The 21,894-nt window shown below is 38.1% G+C and overlaps 1 protein-coding gene across 3 annotated transcripts in view; it reads left to right on the top strand.

The window, feature by feature from the left end:
- LOC120494249 (multiple PDZ domain protein) overlaps positions 1–21,894 on the top strand; it is a 54,887-nt gene that overhangs the window by 25,262 nt on the left and 7,731 nt on the right. For 2 of the 3 annotated variants that reach the window (XM_089132333.1, XM_089132331.1), the window contains exons 16-33: positions 937–1,048; positions 8,529–8,727; positions 9,847–9,978; positions 10,065–10,328; positions 10,411–10,588; positions 12,442–12,540; positions 12,937–13,002; positions 13,092–13,151; positions 16,786–16,960; positions 17,248–17,459; positions 18,473–18,564; positions 18,850–18,895; positions 19,119–19,196; positions 19,296–19,643; positions 20,630–20,713; positions 21,008–21,231; positions 21,347–21,494; positions 21,598–21,660. In XM_089132333.1, coding sequence (XP_088988459.1) covers positions 937–1,048; positions 8,529–8,727; positions 9,847–9,978; positions 10,065–10,328; positions 10,411–10,588; positions 12,442–12,540; positions 12,937–13,002; positions 13,092–13,151; positions 16,786–16,960; positions 17,248–17,459; positions 18,473–18,564; positions 18,850–18,895; positions 19,119–19,196; positions 19,296–19,643; positions 20,630–20,713; positions 21,008–21,231; positions 21,347–21,494; positions 21,598–21,660 — 2,580 coding nt within the window. The remainder of the gene's footprint in view (positions 1–936; positions 1,049–8,528; positions 8,728–9,846; positions 9,979–10,064; positions 10,329–10,410; positions 10,589–12,441; positions 12,541–12,936; positions 13,003–13,091; positions 13,152–16,785; positions 16,961–17,247; positions 17,460–18,472; positions 18,565–18,849; positions 18,896–19,118; positions 19,197–19,295; positions 19,644–20,629; positions 20,714–21,007; positions 21,232–21,346; positions 21,495–21,597; positions 21,661–21,894) is intronic. The other variant, XM_089132332.1, reaches the window with a different exon arrangement.

Here is a 21,894-nt window from a genome sequence, read left to right as displayed (position 1 = left end):
TTTCCTAAGATGGCTCCTGTCTGTATACACGAAGTAAACTGTCTTCATAAAGTATCTTCTTATTAAACGGTCTGTACACTTACAAAGTTCTCAATGCTTCGTTTTGCATGTATGGAGCCTCATTATGTTACTGTGTTAGTGTGGGGCTATTTTGAGCCTTGTTAGTGGTATAAACTAGCGATTTATTTTTACTTAGTCAATGCCCCCATTACTAGCATTATACGCTAAACAGTTTTTAGAGATCAAATTCTTTACATTCGATTATCATGAAAACAAATCTCAGAGAACGATTGACTAGGTGCCGATGTTTTATTAGACCAAAGGTTCATTGTTCGCCGGAGTTCTCCTTTAACTAAGGTAGTTAACAAATGTTAACTAATAAACCTTATTGTAAAGTGTTACCAAATATGTTTTAATACTACTGTATTTTAGAACAAAGAAATGCAGCCTGGTGAGCAAAAGAATCTTCTTTCAAAAACAAAAATTTTACCCACCCATCACATTTGAACAGTAGTGTATTTGTCTGTATTCATCTGTTTATTTTTCAATAATCTAAAAAAAAAAACAATTTAATCGTTTATTAAGTTATTAAACAATAGCTGTTTTTAATTTTTACTGTGTTTTGATCAAATGCAGCCATGGGAAAGACATGTTTTTGACAACAATAAATGTACCTGACATCATCTGTTGATGACTTTTTTTTTTTTTTAAAAAAGTGTTAGAAATTACTCATCAGAGGATTGTTCTTGTTGCTATGAATGTCATTCAGTCACACATTTGCTGGCACCAACTCTTCTGGGATGTCTCTCGAGATCTGGATGCCTGTGTAAATAAACACTTTCAACACTGGAAATGAAGCATTGCTGAAGGACAGATGTTTAAGATGCAATTTCACTGAATAAATAAACCTGATGCTTTTCTCTGTTTGTGTTCCAGACAAATTCCCACTGTCAGAACAGCAAGATGGAGGCTGGTGCTAAAACCGTCTCCATCCCCACTAGTGGCTATGAGAGAAGCATAACTGTAGTCAGGGGAAATTCCAGTCTGGGTATGTTAACCCTGTTCATTACACTCTTCCTTTCTGTCTTCTTATACATCCTCAGTATGTTTCACAGAGAAGTGAACTCTGTGAGAGACCTGTAAAACATGTGTTTGCATGGGTGTGTTGATGTTGTTTCTGTGTGGATGTGGTGCAGCTCTGGGTGTTGATCTTAAACTACACATGCATTGCATTAAGTAGGGATTAAACATTTTGTATTACAGTAGTATATGATATGGTGGTTTGCATAATTATTTTGCTATTTAGCATGTACTTTAGCTTACATGTTTGTATTTATGGTTTTAAAGAGTAGTGATTTATCTCTCTTTTTTCTGATGTTTTCAGCCAAGTCAAAGTATACATAATGCATTGCAGAGCTCAACAAAGGTTGTTGTTTTTTTTAGGTATGGTAGTAGTACCATTATTTTCCAAGATATTATTAAAGGGTTAGTTTTCTGTCAAAATTCTGTCATCATTTACTCACATTTATGTTGTTCCAATTGTGTAAGATCACGTAAGATCTTTTTAATGAAATCTGAGAGGTTTCTGTCCATCCATTGACAGCCTACATTACTGAAACTTTGATACTTCAAAAGGTATATAAAGAGATCATAAAAGTAATCCACATGATTTGAGCGGTTTAGTCCAGATTTTCTAGAGATTGATCGCTTTTGTAAGGCTGTTTTATTCGATCCAATGAATTCGATTAGAGATGAAGGTCTGACGAATGTTCCGTCTTTTCTCATGGTAAAAGGATTTTCAATTAAATGCAATACATTTTATCTCATGTATTAACTCGTTATTTCATCTGACTCCATAAATGAAAAGGTTTTTCAATGATATCTGTGCGTTTGACTATTTCTTTTAACTCTGATGAAAATGAAGTCAAAGTCTGTTAGAATAATCAAATATAACAATTTATTATGTCAGGTAAATGTATTATTACAATTCCATAATCAATTGAAAGATTATCAAAGCAAACCTTCAAATGTTCTTGAACAAAGAGGAAAATGACTTTATGAAATACATGAATACTGAGTGTCGGTGACTCAGCATTCATGGGCTGATCTGAGACACAGAAAAGGCCCTGATCTTTCAGCTGCATTTCATTATATAGCCAGACCTCAATTCATATGTAAACATGAGTTTACAGTGGACATACAGTTTACAGACTTACTAGGGGTAGACGTTGACCATTTGCTAACAGTGGTTATTTGCATTCATGAATTTACACCTTTTGGGAGTATCTTGCCTACAGACCACATTCCTTTGTGTGCCAGTTATCCCTAAACTCTTAAAAACCTTATTTCCTTTTGTTTTACTTTTTTGGAAATACGACATTTGTTCACACTTGTAGACATTTAAAATAATACTGAACACATGTATAAAACTGTATGATAGTTGTTCAAATTAAAATCATATAGATTCTTGTGTGAGTTTGGGTGATCTCTGCAAGAGTTCAAAAGTTAATTTGCCAAGGTCCTTCGTCTCATAGACCTGTGGTCAGGTCTATCTCTTCAACCAGTTTTTTCCAGTCTTACAGATCCCTCCTTGACCCCATTGGTCACATTCAGACACTTACGGGGTCACAGTAAGACGTTTGTTGTGATTATTGAGATGTAACTAAAAAATTGTCTTTGCAATGTTAGCATCTGTAGAAGCTCAGAGGCCTGTGTTCACCTGTAGAACACCCGGTCACACCAGGTGTATTTTAGCCTCATCAGGATGAATGGATTCAGGTTTTCTTCCTGTGGTTCATAGTCAATCTGGACCTTTGTGTCTTGTTCAGTTGACGTGTCATTTGTTTTGTGGAGAAGGATCGCCGCTTTCTGGGTCTGATTCGGCTCAAACTGATTAGACACCATTATTTACATTGGACCGGAGCACATGCACGTTTCACCCGTAAGGGTAATAGGCGTGAAGTTTCCCGACAATGTGCACTACGCAGTTTAGCCAATTACAACACACCGGCCCAAACCAACCAATCTGAGCCCACTGCCTGTTTCTGAGGGAGTGGTTTCATAGACTCAGGAAGTCAACCGCTCGTTCAAATGAACAAATGGGGGAGGGTGAAATTTAGGTGAATAAAGGTGAAATTTAAAGGTGAAAAAGAGCCGCGCTCTCCTCTGTCCCCTGAACGACTGGTTGACTTCCTGATTCTATGAAACCACTCCCTCAGAAACAGGCAGTGGGCTCAGATTGGTTAGTTTGGGCTGGTGTGTTGTGATTGACTAAACTGTCGCTCACGTTGTCTGTAAGGTTAACGCCCATTACCTTAACGGGCGAAACGTGCATGCCAAAGGTCCAATCATGTAAATAATGGTGTCGAACTGCAGTATCAGTTTGAGGCAGAATCAGACCGAGAAAGCTGCGATGAAGAGAGGCAAGCAGAACCTCACCACACACGGCTCTAACTAAACGTTTCTGTATGATAATTTGCTACATTTTTTAACTTTATACACGTTTGTTTTACACAATAGCATCTGACTGGCAACAATAGCAACTGACTGGCTATGTTAAACACAAACAGCGTTGACATTAGTTTACGTTCTCGATCAAATCGAAAATAACGTCATAAAGCATATAAATATGAAAAATACATTTACAACACTAGTACTTATACAAAATTCAGGTCCATAATGTTTGTACGCGTTTGTCTGAGACACAAAATAGCATAACTAGTAGCCTAGTGGCTAAAAAGCCAGCGCTGGCATTTGAAAAAAATAAAACACAAGGCTACGTCTGAAATTAAATATGCAAATACATTTAAAATGATGAAGTCTTAACCTACTTACAGGTTGTGGCCCAACAACTGCTGCCTCTGGTTTTAAAGTTGGAACTGCTTCATGTTTTAGTAACAGTTTCTTGTTGAATCCGGCGTTGAATTCATGGAGATTCTGGAAGCTGTCTTCCGTAAAATGCGCAGCACAGAGAGCTAAATTACGATCGTCATTTTCAGGGACATAATCAAACATAAATTGTATCCATTGTTGACGAAGTACAGAGTCCGTGGGAAGCTCGAACACAGAAGACCTGACAGCTGCGTGAACATAACACACTCGACGAGCCGCAGAAATATGGTCATGGCCTTTTTAGCATATTCTGGAGGGAGGGTTGATGTAAATGTATGGGTTAGTGACGTCTAAAACCCAGCTGTAGTCCCAATCGAGTCGTTTTTTGTAGGCAATATATTTCCTGATTTTTAAAAGATGATATCTCTGCTTACACTGAACTTTCAGTGCTGCAACTTTGCAGATACTGTTCATGCACCAACAGCAACATTGCACACTATTTAAAATGAAAAAAGTGAAATCGCAATCAACCCCCCCTTTAACCTGTTTCGGTGTTGCCTGCTTAGCATTTGCTCTTTTGTGGTGTCATTCACACATTTGGTTTGTGACCTGCAAAAGGCTCTGGTACTTTTGTCCGATTATTTGTTCACACACTCCTTGTAAATTTGTTTCCTTGATCAGGTCTGCCTCTGCCCAGTTGCCCAGCTAACAATACCTTTGAATGTATTTTGTGCTGGTGAAGCACCATACTTGAGAGATTGCTGTACATGCAGCCCTGCATTGCAGTAATTCAAGGACAGTTACATTGTTGTGGTTAACACCTTCAATTCCAGAACCTCAAAAAGTTCAAATATATTTTCTGCATATGTCTCAAACGATTCCTCAGTACTCGGTTTCCAATTGAATATCAAATCCACGCAGATAACGAAGGCAGTGTTTTAGTCTATTAAAGATTTCACACTCAGGCTCATTTTGATACATTGACTGTACAATGGGGGCTGTCATCAAAACTTGTGGTTTCTTAAAGATCAGACCATCTGGAATTGAGGTGATAACCATTTGCCAAGTATCCTTTGGTTCAAGCTGAAATGCATGTTTTAGACTAACAGTCCATCTCCACCATGGTTCGAATGGCCCTTATCTGCTTTAAACAAGTTACATTCAGTTACCATTAAGGGACGCTGATTGCTTGACTCTGTGGCGTTTGGGTGCCGTATCACCTTATGGGCTGAAAAAGGCCCTCTTTTAAAAATTAATTTAAAAAGAAATCGCATGCTTCATCTGTCTGAAAAGATACATGATTGTTAGGGCAGGCTGCCTCATCTAAGAAGTGCACATTTTTAGTCCCATCGCTGTTGAGCATTTTTGGGAGACTTGGACTTTTTAGCATTTAGCTTAGCCTTAAGATCTGCAATGATGTATTTGTGATTTTTACACTTTTCAGTCAGTGCTAACTACTCAGCTAGTAATTTATCTAGCTGTGTTTGAAGGTGCATTTTTAGAGTGCACTTCTTCACATTTAAGATCCTGAAGCGAAGACAGAAATTTTGTTGACTTATCTAGTCGTTTATAACCTCAATTATTTCACCATGTTTTGATTACTTCTGCTTACTACCCATTGTTTTCCACCAAGTGAAAATGTCATTGTCAATGTCATTTGTGCAATGTAGGCTCAACCTTTTCGGCTCATAATGTAAACAGAACGGGATCATTATACATGTTCCTATTTATATTTGGGGAAATTTAGTTCCCTGAAGCTTTGAATATGAATTAAAAAAAAGTGTTTCAAGATTAATGAGATGCGCGTTCACTGTTTCTGATTTTCAAATTCAATGTCAATTTTTTCACCAAGGATTGAAACAAATTCAGCATAGAAACACTGCTTAATTCAGTTTACACAAAATGCATTGCCTAGAATGCAATTCTTGTACAGCCTATGTGCACTTTGTAGCACAAACAACTTAAGTGTGTTCTATGAGCACAATATCTTAAGCACAATTCCAAATTTGAAAACTAACAGAATTATTGCATGTTTTTAATCCCATCTGTGTTAAAGTGTTAGCTTTCAAATGCAATATAGAGATATTAGTGTTTTCAATGTTGCTTTGGGCCTGCCAGTGACAAATGGTTGAGTGTTTTGGATGTAGCATGGACATTAGCATTTAGCTTAGCCTTGAGATCTGATTTTGAGCCTGTAAATCATTTCATCCTATTTACATTTTTCCAAATTTAGTTTTTCACAAACAATGCATCGACTTGTCTTTATTTGTTGTATTTTATCCCAGCTTTTATGTAGTGTTAAAAAACTGAAACAGGAAGTGCTTCTGGACCAGTGTTGTTTACATCTTGCAAAATGGTCTATAACTGATGTGTGAGTTGATGAATGTTTAAATGTTCTAAATTCAATCTGTTCATCATATAAAGGATCGAGTCTCAAGAAAATGTGTACTAAACCCCTCAATTCATATGGATTAGTTTTACGATCTCTTTATCAACGTTTTGAAGCGTCGTAGTGTCAGTTGTGTAGCTGTCAATGGAGGGACAGAAAGGTCTTAGATTTCATCAAAAAGAACTTCAACAAAAAAGCTGTTTTCCGAAGATGAATGAAAGTCTTACAGATTTGGAGCAGCATGAGAGTGAGTAACAAATGACAGAATTTTGGGGTGAACCATCTCTTTATGGTATTCCTTTGGAAACATTTTGACTTTTTAAATGTCTTTTTTGATTGATTGAATGTGTCCGATTTAATATTTTTAGTTGAAATAAATGCTGTTCAACTGAACTTTCTATTCATCAAAGATTTTTGAAAAATTTGGTTTCCTCAAAAATATAAAGCAGCATAATTGTTTTCAACATTGATAATAATAACAAATGTTTCTTGAGCACCAAACCAGCAAGATTTCTGAAGGATCATGGCACTTAAGACTGGAGTAATGATGCTAAAAATGTCAATAAATTACATAAAACAGCTGTTGAATCTATTTTAAATAAAATTGTAATTATATTTCATAATATTACAGTTTGTACTGTGTTTTTGACCAAAAAATTATGGCAAATAGTGATTTGTTAAAAAGTTGCTGCCTATTTTTACTAATGCATGTATGATTTTCACAAATCAACCACTTACAATTTGAACACAGCTTTATCAGTTTCGGCTCCATATCTTTACACTGGAGACATATTTTTAGCAGAATTTGCAACAATGATGTTGAATAAATCACAGAATACATGTCCTAGGGTAAGTGCTGTCACTGTCAGCTGCCCAAAGCACACACTGGCCTCGGGCCATCCAAATTGTTCAGCCCTGCAGTGTTTATAAAGCTACTTCATATCATTGGCAAAATCATAAAGCTCAGTGAAGAATCAATATAGAAGTCAAGGCTTCCCATTAAAACTTGATCTTTCTCTTTCTTTTTGATCAAGTATTTATTCCAATGAATATTCATCCAATTTGACACAGAGCTCTGCATGAGTGTTATTTAATTCATCAATTCCAGCACCCCGTTTCATCTTAATTTTTTTTTAATTGACGTTCCAGTCAGTAATTTATGTTGAATGATGACATGATGTGATGTGTTGTGTCTCTTATTGTGTGTCTTTTGCTCTGGTGTTCTCTTGTGTCATCTCTGTCCTGTGCTGTGCTTTACATGGTCAGATGTGCACTGCTGTAACTAGCGCACTATGATTGTACTGTAATTTGACTGTTCAGGCACGAAACATGATACATGGATGTTCAAATTGAAAAATAAAAACTTAAAAATCAACGAATCTCAAATTCTTTACGACCATAGTGTTGTCTCCATGTTTGGTGTGTGTTTCCTTGCATGTTACCTCTCTCACATCTGATATTTTGCCTGTCTTTTTTCTTTGTGTGGACTAATTATTCATAAATCAGCTGCATATTATTTTAAAATAGACTTGCATGGTGCATTATTCAAATTGAGAGCAATTTAGACCGATTTATTACAGCTGAAATGTAGTACAAAGCCAACCAGTCACTTAACACCCACAATGATGTCAACGGCATGATTTGAAGTTCATTATGTAGAAAAAAAGCTCAGCTTAATAATCGAAAAATGAATTGTTGAAGGAGCACACTGTGACTTTAATACAACATTGAGTCAAAGCCACCACTAAATATGTCATGAAAGGTGAATGAGGGGTTTTAAGACCCTCTCAGACGCACTGACTCTGCATGGTGCTGCATCGACACTTTCTTTGAATAAGAGAGTTTGAATCGGTAAGACAGTTTAGAGGTTCATGGGGTATGTAAATGACATTTAGCGGATGATGATATTCCACTGTGAGTTTTAAAATAAGGGAATGTCTGATGTGGTTAAAATTCCCCTGTCACACTTTAACACACTTTTGTTGGATATGCGTATATAAATCTAAAATAACTCAGGCTGATTGTCACACTTTGTACTTCTTCAGTGAATATTTTCCAATGTAGGTTTATTTTTGAAAGCTTATTTTTGTACAGGCACATATCTTATAGTCTTGGCTACATAAAAACAATTTGCACTATACTGCCCGCAAAAAAATCCAGTTTATTGGACTGTGTAACAATTAAAAAACAGCAAAGATGTTAAAGGTAATGAACAAAAAAAATATAAAATCAAAAAATATTTGACAACTTGTGACAAAACAAGCACATAGTCTTATGTTACTGTGTGTGCACATGTGTGTGTGTGTAGGAATGACAGTGAGTGCTTTAAGGGATGGTTCAGGCATCATAATCCGCTCTGTGGTTCATGGCGGGTCGATCAGTAAAGACGGGAGACTGGCAGTGGGTGATGGAATCATAGCCATCAATGGAGAATCTTCCACCAACCTGACCAATGCACAAGCCAGAGCTATGCTACGCAGACATTCACTGATTGGACCTGATCTCAGGTGCTCACACACACAGCTTTGGCTAAATGAGAATGTAACATCGATTTCTAGTTCTGTTTTTATATAAAAGCTAATTTAAATGACTACAAGATAACCATAACATTATAATATTTACAATAACATTTATTATATTAAATAAAATAAAATATATTTTCCACAAAATAAGTTAGTAACACTTAACAACAAGGTTTAATTTGTTCAAATTTGTTACCATCATTAGTTAACATGAACAATGACACAAGTTAATCTCAACATTTAATAATACATCAATAAATCAAAATTAGTAAATTAACCTGAACTAAAAGGCTCATTGTTAGTTAATATTAGTTCATGTATTAACACACCTTAACCAATGGAACATCATTGTAAAGTGTTACCTATAAGTTTGTTCAGACATAAATTAACAAACAAACACATTTTTTCGACTTTCTTCGTTTTTTACGTTTTTGAACAAAGTCTCTTGCGCTCATCAAGGCTGCATTTATTTGATCAAATATACAGTAAAAACAATAATACTGTGAAATATTATTACAATTTAAAACAATCATCGATTTAAATATTTTTTAAAATTTAATTTACTCCTGTAATGCAAAACATAATTTCCCAGTCTTTTAGTTTTACATGATCCCTCTGAAATCATTCCAATATGCTGATTTGATGCTCAAAACATATTTCTCATTAGTATCAATGCTGAAAATAGTTATGTTGCTTAATATATTTGTGAAAATTGTGAACATTCTTTGAAATATATATATATATATATTTTACATTATAAAAGTTTGTACTGGCTCTTTTGATCAATATAATGCATCCACGCTGAATAAAAATATACATTTATTTAAAAAATAAATAAATAAAAACTTCCTGACCCTAAACTTTTGATTGTTAATTTTAGTTAAAACAAATTTATTTTATTAGACTACATAAGTATTTTAATCTTGATTGATTTATTGAAATTGGTGAGATAAAACTCATTTAAAAAAAAAAAAAAAGTCATGATCTCTCAAGTAGCACATTTCATTTGTTATTGAACTTGTATTTTTCATTGATACAGCTTCAGTCAAAGCATTTTTATTTATTTTTATTGTGCCTGTTCATGTGTGTTTTGGTGTATTTCAGTGTAATGTACGTACCTGCTGCCTTCCTGGACATGCACAGAGCCAGCTACGCCCAATCAAAAGAGGAAATGGAAATACACAGAACAGCTACTGTCCATTCCCGGCTCTCACAGAACCTTCCTTTTGAACCCCTGTAAGGAATCTGAGATATTTAATTATTTTTTTCTGTATGTTTTGTTGTTTCTTATGGTGTTTTAATGCATATTTGCTTTGTGTTAGAGAATGCATTTCGGAACAGCAAAGTACAGTTGATGGAAAAGGAGTAAATGGAAAGACTCAAGCTGAAGAAGAGAATGAAAGAATAGTTAACCACAGTCAAATAAAACAAAGTGAGGACAGTGAACGACTGGGAAAAAAAGTGAAGGATGAAAAAACGGCCTTGAAAAGTGAAAACGGACAAAGACGAAGGAGAGAAAAAGACAGGCAAAAAGATGAAGGAGAGACACATGGGAAGGATTGTAGCTCATGGAGTCAGCCTAGAAGGTATCAATTAAATAACAAAATATTGCTGCATTCACATTTAGTATGTTCATGTGTAATGAGGTTATTTTCCGGTGTCCTATAGAGTAACATTATTTAGGGCGGGGGGCATGTGCCTTGGCTTCAGTGTGGTGGGGGGTCGTGGTATGGGCAGTCGACTGAGCAATGGAGAAATGAGACGGGGCATCTTCATAAAACATATCGCGGAGGACAGTCCAGCTGCACACAACAGCACTCTAAAGAAAGGAGACATAATTCTTCAGGTATGTGTGTGTGTATTTTTATTAAAGAGTAGCTTTTAACTATTGGTCTGCTCTACTTTAGTGTTTATTCTAGCCAAGAACTGCTCACTGAGACAATGTCTGAAATACCAATAACAGAAAAAAAAAACTTGCTCAAATAATGACACAACAGTCTATTGTACAAAAAAAAAATTGAAGAAACTGGCAGAACAGAATTGTGATCAAGAAGAACACTGAAAGTACCAATTGTTTCTCAGGCGTAAATCAAAACATTTTAGTTTATGGTTTATTTGTCACTATGTAATTGCACAAGTATTGAGTAATTTAAATTAACAGCATTTACTTATTATTGGGTTAGAGTTAGGATTAAGGTTTGGTTTAGATTTAGTTGCTTGTAATTATGAATATGTCGCTGTTACTACAGTAAGTGCATGTAACCAAGGGCATTGTAAAATAAAGTGTTACCCAAACCTGCACCAAAAAAAGTTATTCTTTCTTTCTTTCTCTCTTCTTTCTCTCTCTCTTCTTTCTTTCTTTCTTTCTTTCTTTCTTTATTTCTTTATTTATTTATTTATTTTATTATTCTGATCATGCTTAAAAAGAAAGTAAATGAGAACTTGGGCTGCCAAGCATTTAAAAGGATGCAAAAAGCACCAAAAAGATATCATAAACGTACATTCTCTCAGTTATCTGATGAAATGCACTTGATTGTATCGCATGTGCGTTTGTACTGTACTTCAAATCAAAGTATATGTTTTACAAAAACTGTCCTATGCAGATAATATAATATTAATTTTAAAAAGCCACTTAAATATCCTTAAAGAGAATTGACTTTTATGACTGTTTCTTACTGCACTCAAATACAGCTTTGGAAAGTGTGAACTTTGTAATGTCAAATTAAGTTTTACTTAATTTACTCAAGACTAATAGCTTATTGCATTTAATATAAATTTAAATGATAGTTTTCATTTAATTAATTTTTCAATTATATTTTATTGTGTAGTTACACTTTACATGAACTTATAACAATAACAATAAATTTTGCACTGTAAAAAAGGTGCTGCCTTACATTTTTAAGTGCAATCAACGTGGATGTTTAAGTAATTTCAACTTAAATTACATTAAAACTGACTTTAAGCAAATTAGTTGAATATTGTATAACTTTAAAAGTTTGAAAATTGCTTAATTTATTTTGATGAGTTAAAGCAATGCAAAAACATCCATTTTCATAACTTATTGATCATATTTTTTTTTCAGTGTGCATAATTTCAAGTAAATAGCCCTAAACCTAACCCTAACTTAACCCTTAGTAAGTACATGTAGTCAACTAATGTTATGCCTTACATTTTGTGTTATTACACAGTAACAACAATATGTATTAGTTCTGTAATAACTACTCTTTTTCTTTTCTTTCTTTTTTCTCTTTTTCCCTTTTTTGTAAATTTGGAGCTTGATAGCCCTAGTGCATTCCCTTTCATTATACTGAAACGGTCAGGGCTGGAGATTTTACAAAAATTCACTTTTTGCGAAAGGAAAAAAAAATACTAAGTTTGAAACAACTTGAAAGTGGGTACAGAAAATAAAATCACAATCAGACTGTCAGATTGATTGTGCGAAATATTCATTAGATGGCATGAGGCTGAGGCTAGTTAGTGTTGATGAACAGTGGTGGGAATTGGGTGACGTTTAATGATCTCCATCTGCTGGTCATAATAAGCTAATGCATCACTCCTTCTGTGACCTAAATAAACTAGATAACAAGATTAGTTTAAATAAAATCTGGGGCAAACTGGTTTACTTGAAAGTAGAAGTATTGAATGGAATGGGAGACTTGGGAGAAGGAACTTCACACATTGTATTTTTGTATTTGACAGGTTCAAGGTGTAGATGTGAGTGATTTCACTCATGAAGAAGCTGTTGAGGCAATTCGTCAGGCAGGAGACAGAGTAGAGCTACTAGTGCAGAGTCCTCAGGTAACACAGAGACACACATGAACACACATTCACAAATACTCATACTTAGTGCTAGAATATACAATAGACAAGACAAAACCAGCCCGTTCTCATCCTTTAACGTCATATAGAACGCTATATGACAAAACGGCGCTATACTACGCACATGGCACCCGTTATAGGTAATATAACACGCGAACCCAAGACGTTATAAATCCTTTAGCGTGAATATGACACGCACACCCTACCCCACACCTAAACTTAGCCCTCACAGCACGTGTTATATTAACGATAACGGGTGCCATGTGCGTAGTATAGCGCCGTTTTGTCATATAGCGTTCTATATGACGTTAAAGGATGAGAATGCGTTGGACAAAACATGAGTACATAAAACATTTATTTCCTCTCTATGCCCAGGTTACAGCTCCTGGCAACTGTGCTGAAGATGACAATGTATCAAAATCAAATTGTCCAAATCATCAGGTATATTTCTGCTTATGCTATTATGTGTAATATCAGTAGTGTATTTTAGGAGATGTATATGGTAAAATGATAGTTTATCTCCTCTTTAGGATCCCAAGATCCTCAATAATCTCTCACCAACCTACCCCTTCAGCCCCATTCCCTTTAAGGTCTGTAATGTGTGTTTCCATAGTAATAATCTAAAATATGTATATAAGTATGATGTGCATGCTGAAAAACATGGCCTTGGTAAAAAGAACACACAGCAACAATAACGACACTAAAAAACAATATTGTTGGACTCACTTTCATAATGATTTTTTTCCATCTGATGACTGAAAAACATTGACAGCCAATCAGAATCCATCCTGCTGTAAAAGCTGGAACAATATAAAACGAGCCGATGGCAAAAAAATTCCATGGGTCTGCAGAATTTGCATAGCGTAACTCTGCCTCACCTCGTGACTATATAAGGAGGATGCTGTCCGCAATGCAGACATGTTTCTTCGCTGAGGAGCCAAGACTGAGGTCAGGCGATCCCAGCGGCACAGCGGAAAGTGGCAGGAAGACGGAATGTGTCCGTTCCCTACTCAGGGAACGAGGGTTACATTCGTAACCGAGATGTTCCCTTTCGTTGCCACTCCGAGTTCTGTCGAATGACGAAATGGGATACCAGTCTAATCACGCCACCTTCTCAGCTGTCTTCCAGTGCCCTGCATAAATCTGAGATCCCTGTCGTGAGACTGGCACAGATGAAGGACTCATATTCAGCACAGGAATACCAAGGTACACTGGGGAGCATATCACATAGTTTTGGAGGGGGGACTTAGAGAATAAACATATGACCCGAAGGATGCACCCAGGGGTGGCTTGCTGAGGGAAAGACACATGCTCAGAAAGTCTTACAATGGAAATACACATGTGGGGGTCGCTCAGGGGAGGGACCATGCACACGGGAGACAGCTAGCCGACGCGTAGGCAATAGACACTAGCGCCAACGTCAGGAGTGCTGGAGGAACTCAGGGCTCATGAGGCTCACCTGAGGAGAAAATGGCACGTATCCAGTCCGTGGCGAGCAAGTGAAGACACCTGAGTGGTTCCAGTACTCGCTGGTTGAAGCGAGTACACGAGAGGACACAGGCTCCACTCAGAGATTATAGAATCTGGCAAATGTGTTGGGTGTCGCACAGACTCTGCAGATGTCTGTTGGCGAGGTGCCATGCGCTAGAACCCAAGAGGATGCCACACTCCGGGTGGAGTGGGCAGTCACACCAAGGGGCAAGGTTGACCTTGCTGTTGGTATGCCAAAGCAATGATGTCCACTATCCAGTGGGACAACCTTTGCTTGGAGAGAACCTTTCCTTTCAGCTCCCTACCATAACAGACAAAGAGCTGGTCTGAGATCCTGAAACACTGCGTCCTGTCTACATAGATGCGAAGAGCACGTAGTGGACAGAGCAGTACCAAGGCTTGGTCTGCCTCCTCCGGTCACCACCTGGTCCCAGAAGGGAGTGGTAGGAACCTTGGGCGCATATCCAGGCCCGGGGTCTCAGGATCACGTGAGAGTAACCCGGCCCGAATTCCAGGCATGCTTTGTCAACGGAGAATGCATGCCGGTCCCCTACCCTCTTGATGGAGGCCAATGCAATCAGAAGCGCTGTCTTCATTGACAGGAAGTTAAGCTCAACTGATTGCAAAGGCTCAAAGGGAGCACTCTGCAGGGCAGTTAAGACCACTGAGAGGTACGAGAGGAGGGCGAGGAGGATTCAGTCTCCTCGCTCCTCTAAGGAACCTGACGATCAGGTCATGCTTCCCTACCGACTTACCTTCGATAAGGTCGTGGTGTGTGGCAATAGCAGCGACATAGACCTTGAGGGTGGAGGGAGACAGCCTTTGCTCTAACCCATCTTGAAGGAAGGAAAGCATGACACTGATCGAACATCTCCAGGGGTCGACTGGGCAAGATGTGCCAGTGGGGTCACACGAACCACAGCTTGGTTGAAGGCTGCTGCTTGGGGCGGACGGGAGGGGCGGCAGTCGCAGGAGGGCGCCCAGGCTGAGGCGCCTGCCTGGCCGACTGAGGGGAGGCAGCAGCGGGTAGGTGGGGCAAGATGTGTTTAATGGCCTCAGTCTGTTTCTGAGCAGTCGAGAACTGTTGGTCCTCAACTGCACTGCTGAAGAGGCCGGCCTGGGACATGGGGGTGTCTAGCAGCTGGGACTGCTCGGCATCCTTCATGTTAGCCAGGTTCAGCCACAGATGTCTCTCCTGGACCACGGCTGTTTGGACACTTTCGTCGCCCGGAGAGCGAGGTCGGTGGCGGCGCACAGCTCATCAAAGAGCCCTGGGTCTGTCCTGCCCTCGTGCATGTCTCTGAGCATCTGGGCCTGGTAGACCTGCAGACTGGCCATAACATGTAGAGAGGCAGCCGTCTGTCCCGCCGCTCTGTAAGACTTCGCCACTAACTTAGACAAAAATCTACAGGCTTTGGATAGGCTCGACACGAGAAGAAGCACCCTAACAGAGCATTCAACCAGGGGCAGCCCAGTGTACCCACGGGCAGCTGCTCCATCGAGGGGAAGAAAGGTGGATGAAATCAACAAGCAGTCGCAGGAAGACATGGGGGTCTTCCAGGACTGCGAGATTTCATCATGCACATCCGGGAAGAATGGTATTGGGGTTGGCCGTGGACGTCAATCGGCGGCCGTGCCCAAAAACCCATCGTCCAGCCATGATCGCTCTGGACAGGGTGGAGGAGTCCACTCTAACCCGATGCTCACGGCTGCCTGGGAAAGCATTGCAGTCATCTTGAGATCAGAGTCGACAAACGACTGCACACCCGAAGGAGACAGCGCCGCCAAGTCTTCACTTGACGAATCCTGCCCAACATGTGATGCAGCGACAGACATTGCATCATCCTCTGTAGCACCAAAAGAAACCCGCGGGACATCCGAAGATGTCCCCGTGGGAATCCTCTGGATGCTAGCGGGCACCGTCATGGGAGGGGTAGGTGCAGGGCACGGACTGATAGTCGGCGCCTTGTTCCACACCGTCACCCTCATCTTGCGAGATCACTGAGTCTCGACTTTAGTGATGCGATAGTCATGTTCCCACAGAGAGAACATGAATCATCCATGAGCGCTGCTCTAGCGTGATCAATGCCCAAACATACTAGACAGCGCTCGTGCCCATCAGAGGGGTTTCATCACAGGCTTTAAAAAAAAGATGTGCCGCGTGCAAGCTCTTTTAGAGAGAGAGAAAACTCGGATGCTGAAGCGCCCGGGGAGAACACACTCACTGGCAAACCACTGCACAGATAAGCAGGAAGTATGTACTCGTAGGGATTTTGCCGTCACACCAACACCTAGAATTTGCTTGTTTGTGAAAAAGCTGACAATACAGGGAGGCTTGTGAAATGAAGATCACTCTTGGCTCCGAAGCGAAAACATGTCTGCATTGTGGACAGCGTCCCCCTTATATACTCACGAGGTAAGGCGGAGTTACGCTATGCAAATTCTGCAGACCCATGGCATTTCTTTGCCATTGGCTTGTTTTATATTGAGCGAAGCTGTCAGGCTAAGCGAAACCCCATTCGTCGTCATCCGACGGAACTCAGAGTGACAATGAAAGGGAACTAATTTTATTTACCATGTTTATTTGCACGAATTAAATTGCTGCGTCAGTATTTATTAACAAGAAAATATATATTTGGATTGTCTAATTTGTGTGATTTACTGTTGAGATTTTAATAGAGAACTGATTCTATTTCTGAAGAATACAACCACTCTTTTTATTTGCATTTGTAGCGTACAGAAGACTGGAAATTGGGGAAGCCTCCACATTCAGTTCCTCCCCTCCTGAAACTGCCCTCTAGGCCAGTGAACACAGAAACAGATGGAGTGCAGAAAGTTCCAGAGAGACCACCCCTGCCAGAAGAGGCTTCACATCATCACAGCGAGCAGGAGCAAGCCTCTTACTGGAGTATGTTTGTGTGTGACAAAACATACTCCATGTTTTTAGGGGGTATACCCCCTAAAAACCAAACCTGAAATCTCCTACATTGTGAGGAGCTGGGAACCGTCCCCGTGATGAAAAATTCTTGCCATTTTGTTTGCAGAAATGCAGAAAGTTTTAAAATAGCCTTAGATCACAGGGAATCAAAAATATTCTTAGCTCAGAATACAATTCAATGCCTCTATTAGTGGGTCCACTAATGTGTCTGTATTATTTTGTCTGGATGTTTTGACATGTTTGTGTGTGTGTGTAAGCAGGCCGTATGCAGCAGAGGTATGGCAGTCTGCCTGGAGAGCTTCACATGTTTGATCTGGACTGTGGCTCATACAGCTCTGGACTGGGACTGTGTTTGTCAGAAAACAGAGATGGAGTGCGTGGAAGAATGAGCGTGTACGTGTCAGAGATCAAACCAGACGGGGCTGCTGCTGCAGATGGTCGGGTCAGAGTGGGAGATGAACTACTGGAGGTGAGAACCACCTACTGAACTCTGACTGAACAACAGAAACTTTTCATTTGCCCAGTCAAATTATTCCAGACTTTATGCTGTATATATTTTTTATTAGAACGCAAACCTATTCAGTTTCTCTTGATGCATAGGAGACACAAGTCCAGTGTAACACTATACATTGAGATCATTTAAAAAAAAAAAAACACTGATTTTAATGTACATTTTTCCTGTGTTTCTTGTCTTTGAATTCAAACTATTATCGTTTTTTTTCTGTAGGTTGTTGAATAAAAGTTACCATGAACAAAAGTTGCTTATACTGTCACTGGTAGCTATCATAAAATATTTGATTGAGGTTTGATTGTAACAAAAGTAATGCAACATAATTTGAATTGGATCGTTGTTGTTGTTCACGGTCAGGGACTATTTTTTGTTTCTAGCGGAAGGAAGGTGATTTTACTTCAAGGAAGTTGCACTAATACATATTTTTTTTACTTTAATATTTTTATTGTGTGGGAAGTGTTTTATAAAAGCAATAAGGTATATGTATATATATATATATATATATATATATATATATATATATATATATATGAACAATGTATATATATATATATATATATATGAATAAGGTATGAACAATGATTTAGCTTATTTTAGATTGTTATAATCATTGTCATATCATTAGCAAATAAATACAATCAATCCCACTCAGCCTTGTACTTTAAAGTACCATATAAGAGTGAAAACTAATCGAAATAAATAAAGGAATTATAGTATAGTATCATATTACTAGTCTCTTAAGTATTTTTTTAAACTTACACGTATAAATTACATATATTTTTTACCACTGTACTCACTGATTTTTTGTGTGATTGGTTTATTGATTAAATTTGATAATATGATCTAGCCTGTAAAATGTGACAATTTCCCCCAATCTTCTCAACATAACTAAAAGAGCAAAACTCGTGAAATATGTCTCTTATCAAAGGTCGAGGTTTCGTCTTCTTCATGGTAATGTGTATATGTTGCAGATAAATGGACAAGTGCTGTATGGACGCAGTCACCAGAATGCAACAGCAATCATCAACAATGTTTCAGCTAAAGTTACGATTCTGCTCACAAGGTGACGTACATACATTTTCTCAGGAAGAATGCAGACTAACACTTGCATTATAATATACTCATCATATACTGTAGGTAGCCTATGTATATTACTTCTATGATGTCCAAAAGTGTGAGACCAAGATGAATGTAAAATATGTGACATTTGTCATTTGTAATGAACATACTGTAAGAAATTTGAAATCAAACTGGAAGTATTTTCACTTAAGTCTCTTTTTTTTGGATCTTTATGTGTACTGTATATGTACTGTAATATTTTGATTCACATGTTTAATTTTCTCATCAGGAATAAAGATGCACAGAAACAAATGACTACAGGACCAGTAAAGGAGGCAATGAAGCCATACACCCACTTACACACACACACACACATACACACAAACACATATATAAATAAACTATAATACTTCTAAAGTATTTTAAATTCTTTTAAATTAAACTTCTTTATTTAATTCTTTAATTTACTCCGAAATACTCTTTAATTTAACTTCCTTTACCACATGTCTGCTTCACTGGACATCTATATCTTATGTCATGACAGTTTTATCTGTTTAGATGGACAACTGTCCTGTTAAATCTCCTGGCATGTATATGAATATGGTCAGAGAAGGTCAACATTCAGTTTTATCACAGGTAAAACAGTCAAACCAAATGTTAGACAAACACATGACACAAAATATCTGCCTGCTTCGTTCTCATTCTCTACGTTCTCATGATTCTGTTTGCCGATAGGATGGAAGGATCAGCAGAGAGGATAAACTGAAATCTCGCTCCTCAGAGAGCCTCAATATTGGTCTTCCTGCTCCAGTCAATGCCACATCCAATCATAAGCCTTCCTGTCATCCTGCCAGTCACATGCCCCTCAGCTGCTGCACTCCTCCATCATCTGGCATTTCATCAGTTGACTGCGGCTCAACAGCCAATCAGAGCTCTCGCAGCACTTCTTTCTTGGCCCAGTGTTCTGTGAGCTCGGACCCCCTTACATGTCCCATCATAGCTGGCTGTATAAATACTATTGATATCTGCAAAGGCTCCACGGGGCTCGGCCTCAGCATAGTAGGAGGCTGCAACACACTACTGGTGAGAAATTAAAAAGGAAACTGAGTAAATTAGACTTCACAATGTCAATACTTGAATTACAATGAAGCATCTTGAATGCAAACCTAAATTTTCTTTCTTTCTTGGAACAGAAAAGGAGTTTAGAAGAAAATTCACACTGTCTTTTTCTTTACAATGAATCATTATAGTGAATATGGGTCTGGCATACTGCAAAAATGACATAAAGCATTTATGCATTATCCAAAGCAACTTAGATTGAATTTATCGTAAACATTTTATCAGTTCATGCATTGCCTGGGAATTGAACCCAATACCTTGGCATTGTTATTTTCGTGCTCTAATGGAATTCACAGTAAAAGTGGCTCACACACTATATAGCACAGGTCTTCAGAAGCCGTACAATAGCTTTGAGTGGGAAACCGGCTCAATTTAACATCATTACTAATTGATGTTCTTCTTGAAACTACTCTAATTTATTTATTTATTTTTTATTTATTTTTTTTTTTGAGTGAACTATCCATTTAAAGAAATATTCCATGTCAAATTAAACTTATATGAGATGCTGTTGATTAGTGCAGGAAATAATTTCGACTCATCTATCAATTAATAGAAAAAGTAATTCACCAGAAAACCAGAACAATTAAGTTTGTATTTTTTTTTTTTTTTTTTTTTCAAATCAAAACTGGATCAAAATCAATATTTTTTCTTTCCCCACATATCTGGGGCTATTTTATGTGAAGATAAATAGACACTTTTGAATTAAAAAATATATATTTTTTTTAATTAATTAAAAATTAATTATTAAAACATGTTGCATACATTTCTAGGTCAATGCCAGCATGAGTTAAATAATAACTGTCAAATTTTCAATTCAACTTTTCACTTAAACACTGTCAATATATTCTTTCTTTCTTTCTTTCTTTCTTTCTTTCTTTCTTTCTTTCTTTCTTTCTTTTCTTTTCTTTTCTTTTCTTTTCTTTTCTTTCCTTCCCTTCCCTTCCCTCCAGGGAGTAATAGTGATTCATGAAGTGAACAAGGATGGTGCGGCACACAGAGATGGCCGGTTGTGTGCAGGAGATCATATACTAGAGGTACAGAACTTCAGCATTCACCAGTGAAATTGAACTGAATGTAGTTTATTGATTTTTTCAAAAAGAACTTCCATTGACCCAAAGTGTGCACAAATGTAGTACATAGAGGAACTATCATTACTGTGAATGCATGGCTTAAATTATTTAAAAAAAAAAAATCACATCAACAAAGTAGAGTGCACATGTTTATGGACTGATTAAACTGAACTGAGTATCCAAACAGGCAAATATTGAATCTACTTGTCCAAGGTCCTTTGAATGGCTCTTCTCCATTCTTTTCTCTCCTCCTACCAGGTGAACGGCATTGACCTGAGAATGGCCACTCATGAGGAGGCCTTGAGTGTCCTGCGCTTGAGTCCACAGCGTGTGCAATTGTGTATCTACAGAGACCATGTGACAGAGAACCACTCCACACACACCCTGCAGAACCACACACCCGAGGACATGTGGGACCTCTTCAGTGTGGAACTGAACTGCAAACCAGGACAGGGACTAGGGCTTTGCATTGTGGGTAAAAGGTGGGCTATTCTAAAGGAATAATTACATTGAAGAACTGCACACTATTCAGTAGGCCATGAATAATACATCGAATCAAGTGTTTTCAGAATTCATCAATTTCTGCATGTCTTGCAGGAATGACACTGGAATCTTTGTGTCTGAGATAACAAGGGGAGGGGTGGCAGACTTGAATGGAAGACTGTTGCTAGGTGACCAGATTTTGTCTGTGAATGGGGAGGACATCCGAGCTGCATCCCAGGACTACGCCAGCGCACTACTGCAGGTGCACCCAAACACACTTCACTCATGAACGCAGTAATTAGTGCATTTCTTTCAAAATTATAATAGGACTAATTATGTCCTCTCCATGTGTGTGTGTGTTGCAGAGCTGTAGTGGTTCTGTGTTTTTGGAGGTGGCGCGCTTTAAAGCTTCATCATATGGAGATCAGGTAAACGCATTACACAAGACAACTGGATTAGTCCTGCTATGCAGTACTTTTAATATAAAACAATAAATATGCATGTGTTATAATTTAAGCAAATATTTCTATTAAAAATATGCTCTTTTTAAAGGGATAGTTCACTTTGAAATTAATTTTTGGTGTGTTTTAGCTTATGTCAAGGGCATCCAAGATGTAGGTGTCTTTGTTTCCACAGTAGTTTCAATTTTGATATTTTTAGGT

This window comes from Pimephales promelas, chromosome 6 (genome assembly GCF_988280905.1).
Source record: "Pimephales promelas chromosome 6, fPimPro1.hap1.1, whole genome shotgun sequence".
In the NCBI taxonomy this organism is placed as follows: Eukaryota; Metazoa; Chordata; class Actinopteri; order Cypriniformes; family Leuciscidae; genus Pimephales; species Pimephales promelas.
This window is presented reverse-complemented; position numbering and strand designations above follow the sequence as displayed.